General features: G+C 43.4%; 1 protein-coding gene across 3 annotated transcripts in view; it reads right to left on the bottom strand.

Moving 5' to 3' along the window:
- Positions 1–3,351: 3,351 nt before the first annotated feature.
- The window catches only part of LOC139479821 (interleukin-6 receptor subunit beta-like), a 36,951-nt gene continuing 32,002 nt past the window's right edge, over positions 3,352–8,300 (bottom strand). For all 3 annotated transcript variants that reach the window (XM_071262707.1, XM_071262709.1, XM_071262708.1), the window contains one exon: positions 3,352–5,940. In XM_071262707.1, the coding sequence (XP_071118808.1) occupies positions 5,257–5,940 (684 nt within the window). In that variant the 3' untranslated portion in view covers positions 3,352–5,256. The remainder of the gene's footprint in view (positions 5,941–8,300) is intronic.

Raw genomic sequence — 8,300 nt, 5'->3', positions numbered from 1 at the left:
GGGTATATAGTTTTGTTTACTGACCAATAACGCGTTCCTGTGTTTGCAAGACTGCGTTTTTGCTTCTATGTTTGAGCTCCAAGACATTGACTTCTCCTCCCTCCCTCACCGGATTGGCGTAGGATCACTCTTCGAGCTCTCCCATAATGCCAAAAATAAGAACATGGCCAGAGACCCGTTAGGTCATCGGCAATATTCCACCCCAGCTCTAGGCGCAAGTGGACCCTCCTGGGAGACTTGTGTGCCCAGTGCGAGCTCTGAAGTATTACCTCACAACGAAGCAAGACCTTTCCCTAAAGAAAACACCTGTTTATATCCCACAAACTCCTCTGTGGATACAGTCCTCTCCAAGGCTGCTGTCACAGAATGGTTGAAAACCACTATCTGAAAGTTAATGGCATGCCGAGCTGTTCCCACATACAGTCAAGGATCCAAATGAGAACGATGAATTGCAAAATAACTCAAATTCGGGAATAGTCTAGTTAATGTCAATACGGTACACGGCAACGTATACCCTGTACCTAACAATATCTGCTGTTTGTTATTTGTAGTCTCATCACTGGAAAAGGTTGTCTAAGAAATTATCATGTTGCTCTGTGTAGAAGTAACATCTTTAACGGAGGGGGTAACAACGGAAGGAGAAACAGCGCAAACACGTACTGCACGTGCTACATAGCATACGTCGTTGTTGACTGACAAGATGCACTACTCAGCTGAAGTGAAACAGTTGATTTTTAAGGTGTATGATTTCTATCAGTGTGAAGCAGATATTGAGTTATTTTGCAATTTATAGTTCTCATTTGGAGCCAAACGGAATGTGACATATCAATCGCTTGCAGGTTGTAAATACGTGCTGACGGGGGATAATAGGAAATATAGTGCCCTGAACAGGGATATAGATGTTTACCTGATATTTTTTCTCTTTAAAAGTTAATCTAGTTGCTTTAAACATGAACATTGCTGGAACCTGCTGTGACACAACATTATATACATATTACTTTTGAGCTTTTAAGGATTATGTCCCCGTGAAGATACGGGTTAGAATAGTTCTCCAAGACATGTTTGGCGTAGTGAGTGAGTATAGTTTCACGCAGCTTTTAGCAACATTCCAGCAATATCACGGCGGGGGACACCAGAAATGGGTTTCACACATTATACCATTGTCGGGAATCGAACCCGGGTCTTCGGCGTGACGAGTGAACGCTTTAGCTACTAGGCTACCCGACCGCCCCTCACATGCTTGACGTAAAAGGTGACTATGCTTGTCGTAAGAGACGGTCAGTTGGTCAGGCTCGCTGATTTGGTTTATGCATGTCTTCGTATCCCAATGCGTAGATCGATGCTCATGATACCAATCACCGGATTGTCTCTTGCTATACGGGATCGGGTGGTCAGGCTCGCTGACTTGGTTGATGCATGTCACCGATCCCAATTGCGTGGATCGATGCTCATGATATCAATCACTGGATTGTCTGGCCAAGACTCGATTATTTACAGACCGCCGTCCAATAGCTTTGATATTGCTGAGTGCGGCATTAAACAACAAACAAACCAAACGGAACCAAACCATCTTCCGGACTCGATTATTTACGGACCGCCTTCATATAGCTGGAATATTGCTGAGTGCGGCGTTAAACAACAAACAAACCAAACCAAACCATCTTCCAGACTCGATTATTTACAGACCGCCGGCATATAGCTGGAATATTGCTGAGTGCGGCGTTAAACAACAAACAAACCAAACCAACCATCTTCCAGACTCGATTATTCACAGACCGCCGGCATATAGCTGGAATATTGCTGAGTACGGCGTTAAACAACAAATATAACGGTTATGCAAATATATGAAACTATTTGATAGTTAATTTCACACCGTACCGCTAGGTGTCGCCGTACCAGAGGTAGACAATTAGACGTCCTCAAATCAATCGATGCATGTTCAGACCCCGCTGGATACATACGTTTTCCGGCAAAATTTATAATGATTCACTTGTCAAAATATAATGAAAACCACGCAGGTGTCACAGGTGAGAATTTACAGTCATATATTGCTGATAAATATAGGATACAGTGCGTGTCCATCATGATGGCCTGGGTAAATTGACATTGACAAAGAGCTGCCCATTTCTTAAATATCATGGAGCGTTTAAACAATAGAATGACGTCACAGATGTGTTTTAAGAAGTGGAATATTCTCTTAATTCTCCTTTCCTTAAAAATAACGGAGCCCCCGCGGGGTGACTCTGACATTCCCCTCTGCATATGATTTATATGAAAAATATAGGATGTGATGGGCGTATTTGGTTGAGACTTTGCGGTTACATAGAGCTGGAAGGGGGCACGGGTGGCCCAGTCGTCTAAGGCGCCGCGATTCGCTGTGCAGAGTTGCGTCCCTTGGGCACGCCAGAAACCTATGATTGTGGGTTCGAATCCCGGTTCACCCCAATTATGTTTCTAGGTTTGTCAGCACCATACCCGTGCTCGTGGGTTTCACCGAAGTGGTAAACGTCTGAGACCTGCATCACTTGGGGCTTTCCTCCCACATTAAGCTGACACGCCACGATATAACTGGAATACTGTTAAAAGCGTTGTGAAACCCAATTCACTCACTCACATAGAGCTGGAAAATATAATTTAATGGGATTTTTATATTCTTGTCCATGTAAACTCAATTGCACTAACACATTATTTTTCTATATTTTACCTTAAATACCAGAAGTAGTTTTGCAGTATTTTCTCTACATACGTTATTGCGCCTGTTTTATTGGAAATACAAGTAGCCTTGAAAGAAAGTATCATGCTTATTTTAAGAATTTAATTTACTAATTTGTATCGACATTGGAGTGTCAGTCGAATATTGGCCTATTAGAAAGTTGGATAAACAGTATATGCCTGTATTATAAATGTCAAAACGAGAAATTATCTATAGGACTAAGTTATATTCTGTTTTAAGTCCATCTGGTTTGTGCATGAGAAAACACGGTATGTAAAAACTTCTGCCTTTTCAGATATTCTAGCAAATGGCGTAACGGGAAATTTTCCTTGTGTGAAACAAACAAAACTTAATGATTTTCCTTTGCTGACAGTAAATATATAAATTACGTGTTGTTGCTAAAACTACTTTCTTCAGACACAGCTCACTTTGTTACCACATCTTCCCGAGGCAAGGGAGTTTACTGACTATAACAGTCCAGTTTCCACCCTTGCCGAACTAGGCTGGAACTTCTGGGCTCTATCGTCGCGCCACCAGTGGCTATTACAAGTTATGTCCCTTCTATGTCCCTCCAATTGACAAATCAAATTCCACCTCTCATATCATTTGCATTTATTTCAAACAAAATGGCAGCGCACAGTCAAGAAGACCTGATCGATAATCAAGAACTATATTGTTATCAATCCCAAATTGAAAATTTGAAAAGATCTGAAGCAAAGTTGACGGTACATATTCTTTGCAAATCCTGCAATCGACCGAAATCTGGACGGCAGTTTACAAACCCGATGTCGATTTCGTAACACGATTTTGATTGGACTATGCATAGACTCGTCAGTCCAGTCGAAATATAACTCCATAATTACAGCCTAGTTCGGCAAGGTTGGAAACTGGACTTTAATAGTCAGTTATCTCCCTTGCCTCGGGAAGATGCAACCACAACATCAAACGTGATTTCTCCATTAAGCTACTTAATTTTAAATATCTCTTTAGTTGTTATTATTAAACCGATTGAGTGTTCTTCTCCCCCTTCCATAGAAAACCGATCTACACCCTTTCGCCATACGTATCGTCACTGTTTGATAGGGATTCATAAACACATGCTCATGATATAGTCGGAATCTCACAATTGACTCTGCTTTTGGCAGAGATTTCATATGAATATAGAAAGGTTTTTTTCGCTTTTATTGTAAAAGGATAAAACCTAGCCTGCAGTAAGACTGTCCCTAGAGAAATACAAGTTTGAAAATAAATCCCCGTCAGTAGCTGAAACCCAAGTTGCACTTGAGTGAGATTTCGTTCTATGTATTCATATAACAATGGTATTGTATCACGATATACATTATATCAACGAATAACACAAACAGACCCAATTATCCCAAAGTCCTTTGTCTTTTAATTGTGTGAAAGCAGCTCAAATAAAAAATAGAATAATAATAAAAACATGACAAAAAATCGATTTATAAGGATTACAACGAATGTTGTTATCGGATACCGTACTCTGCAACCTTGAAAAATGAACATACTAAGTAAAATGGAAGTAAGAACAATAACTAATGGTCTAAGTGATTATCAACATGTTGAAAAAGCACCAGAATTGGTAATGTGGTGAATAGTGACTGTCGTGCATGGATAATGTGAAAATAACATTCACAGTCATTCCTTTATGTCCTGGGCCCTGTTTCACAAAGCGATCGTAGCGCTAAGATGATCGTACTAAGACTCCCATACTTTATCATAGGCTTATTACAGTCGTAGCGCTATGACCGCTTTGTGGAACGGGGCCCTGGATTGTATTCGAAATGTATAGGCCCTTGTCTTTCACGTAATGACACAGTCTGTTTAGACCTGGGCCCCGTTCTACAAAGCGATCTTAGCGCAACGACTGTCGTAAGTCAGTGTTAAAGAATGGCAGTTACAATCGACGTAGCGCTAAGATCGCTTGGTGGGACGGGGCCCAGAGCACGTTTGACAAAGCGATCTTAGCTACGACTATATTGATGCAAAGCAGTTATGGTTGTAGCGCTGAGATTGCTCGTTGGAACGACACACCGGTGTATGATTTACATTTTAATGTCATCAGGCACCATTGATTAAGACTACATTCTGAACACATTTCTGTGATTAAACTTTGGGGTCACATCGGTTTTGCGGAACGAGCAGTAGTTAGAAGCACGTGAGTCGTCCTACAATCTTTGTATTTAGGACAAGTAAACATTATACAACAAACATCGTGGCTCAATGAAACCTGAAATTACAAGCCCCTCGAGAACACATAATGATTCCATGTGTAACGACCGGAGAAACATTGGTCAAAATAGTCTGATCTGGCTTGCAATCCACTGACAGCATAAATTCAAAGCCTGACACAACAGTTCAGTCATCGTGTTGAAGATATTATAGTGTCGTGCCCTGGAAACATGTAGCCCATGCTTAAAGTGAGTTAGTTTGTTTAAATGCCGCTTTGAAATGTGACGGCGTGACCATGCTTCAAGTACTTCGACTTGCAGTGGGTGGGCGATGGGGAACGCCAACAGTTAGTACGATCAAAGTTTAGTACAGTAGTATTCATTTCCTGGATCCCCACAGCCCTGCTTTAACCCGACATGGAGTGAAGTGAAGGAAGGATTTGTGAACACAGCTGGTGGAGGTGAAAGGCTCTTCAGGCCCATTTTGTTAAGATCAGATTGAAGTTCTTCTTCCTCCGTTTTCTCTTCTTCTTCTTCCTCATTCAAATCTTCCTCGTCTGTTTGCACCACTGCCACATACGCGGACAGAACATCGGAATCATAGGCTGAGTTTGTCTCGTCCCCGGTATCACACCACGACTCATCCCAAACATTGCTGCCTTCGCCGCTCTGCTCCACGTGTGCTACAGTTGTGTGCTTGCTGCCTTCGCCGCTCTGCTCCACGTCTGCTACAGTTGTGTGCTTGCTGCCTTCACCGCTCTGCTCCACGTCTGCTACAGTTGTGTGCTTGCTGCCTTCACCGCTCTGCTGGGTGCTTCCAATAGTCTGCTCCACATCAACGACAGTCGTTTGCTCGTTGACGGTCGCTGGCGGGGATTCGGGAGGAGCAGATTCTCGAGAGTTGAGCCGGTTAAATTTCGAACGGGCACAGGGCGTTGGAAGCATGGCGTGGTATTGTTCAGCATTGCGGGCCGCAGCCTCTGGGGTCAGACTCCCTCGCCCGCTGTCGAAGCTCTGGCGATGATTTGCGGGCGGGACCTCCTACAAGAAGATGTACAGACCAGGTAAGGGAATAAATCATGATGGCAAGGATTGTATCAATGATCACATTTGCTCTACACTGTTGTCTGCTGTGTAACACCACAAGCTATGTGACGTCGGCCCATTATTAATATTCGAGTCTTGACCAGACAAACCCGTGATTGATATCATGAGCATCACCCTGCACAGTTTGGGCACGATGACGCCCATTCACCCATGTTACAGAGCCTGATCCCCCGATACATTAAGCCGCACCTTACGACCAGCATATGTTGCTGGGGACCTGTCCAACGACGTGTTACCTCCATGTTGTTACTGAATACGGTTCTACGCCGCCGCTAGCATAATCCAGCAACATTACAGGGGACACCAAGAATAGGTTTACATATCTGATTAATAGTAATGGGAATCGAACCCACATCTTCAACGTGGCGAGTGGACAATTTAACCACTAAGCTACCCCGCCAAGTTAGCCTCGCAACTCGCTTACATGTTTCCGACATGAGTAACTTTGTTCCCTGTCCTATAACTGTAAGAAGTGTAATGTAAATGGTTCTCAGAAAAATATACTGAGAGGCAATGAAAACGCAAACAGCAGTTTTTATCATAGAATAGTAACAGAGGAAAAGTGATTAGTTATTGAAAAATGTTACTTAGCGTGATAATTGTCTTCTGTCGTCCTGAGTACAGACACGTTTGGTTGTGTGCACACCATCCTGAATAAAACGCCAAAACACATCTTCAGCTTGCAGTCCGAAATGCACGTGCACGACATGAATTTTGAATTGCATGCAAACAGTACACATTGCTCCCCTATAAAATCACATCATGATTTGAAACTGGTGTCCATATGCACCATGCCACGGTTAACCCAAGATCAGCGACACCAGGGCATTTGAATGCTGCGAGCTGGCACTCCAAAGACGTTGCACAACACTCTAATGTCCATCCATCAACTGTCAGTCGTCTCAGAAGGCGCTACCAAGTCACAGGCAGGGTGGAGGATCGGCCAGGCCCAGGCGTTCAACGGGTGACAACAGGACGTCAGGATCGCTATATCGTCATGCAACACCTCCGACGTCGATTTCAGACAGCTGTACAGACTGCTAACAACACTATCGGAAGCAGAGGAAGATCCATCAGCAGTCGAACTGTGCGTCGACGTCTTGCTGCAGCAGGGATACGGTCACGTTGACCGTGCCAAGGTCAGATCGCATAATACCAACGCATAATCACAGGCTTCAACGACAGCGATGGGCTGCAGCAGGTGGTTGTCTGGGCAACGTCGGTTGGAGGAATGTTGTTTTCTCTGATGAGTCTCGCTTTAACGTCTCTTTCCCAGATGAACGGCTCTGTGTGTACCGACGTCAAGGTGAACGTTATGTGCGACCTTGTGTTATTGAACGAGATCGCTTTGGTGGTGGAGGAGTAATGGTTTGGGGAGCCATAAATGCTGTGTTTAAATCACAGCTTGTTATTGTGCAAGGTAACTTGACGACACGACGTAACGTGGATACTGTTCTACATCCAGTTCTTCTTCCTCTCTTAAGACAGCATGGTGGAAACCGGCTAGTGTTTCAGCATGACAATGCTAGGCCCCATACTGCCATCCTGACATGGAATTTTCTTCAGAGAAACAACGTGGAGGTCATGCAGTGGCCCTCAAGGTCACCAGACATGAACCCAATTGAGCACCTGTGGGACGAACTTGGTAGGCGTGTGGGACGACAGCAGATTCCGCCCGCAATGTTGCTGAGCTCACTCAGGCATTGCAGTATCACTGGAACGCAATCCCGTCTCATTTCATCCGTCGTTTACGTGATTCCATGCCAAGGCGTTTGCAAGCTTGCGTTCGTGCTCAAGGCGGACACACCAAATACTAAGGGTCTGTTCAATCTCTCTCCTGTAAATGGGGTTGGAACTGATGATATTGGACACCGCTTTATGCAGAATTTCTCTATCGTGATCAGTATTTGCTAATATACTTAATACAAGCTTTGAAATGTTCTTATGTTAATAAAATTCACGTTTGGAAATTGGATTGCGTTTTCATTGCCTCTCAGTATACTCCCAATCATTTTTTTTTTCAAATAAATTACTCAACATTGCTGCCACTTACACAAGTCTTGGCCCAACAACATCCTCCTTGGATACCTACATCGCAATGCTATACTCACACGTTCATAATCTTTTTAATTCTCACGCTTTCATTCATTTTGAAAAATCAATAACAAGACACAGAGATGTGTTTGGGGATGGTAAATATCCTGCATTGGGACTGGACATTGTATTCACGAGTCTTGGCGAGGTACAGTAAATACAAAGTGTGTAATATAATATAGGATATTTACCATCACAAA

Source organism: Haliotis cracherodii, unplaced genomic scaffold, assembly GCF_022045235.1.
Source record: "Haliotis cracherodii isolate W230 unplaced genomic scaffold, xgHalCrac1.p SCAF_4, whole genome shotgun sequence".
In the NCBI taxonomy this organism is placed as follows: domain Eukaryota; kingdom Metazoa; phylum Mollusca; class Gastropoda; order Lepetellida; family Haliotidae; genus Haliotis; species Haliotis cracherodii.
This window is presented reverse-complemented; position numbering and strand designations above follow the sequence as displayed.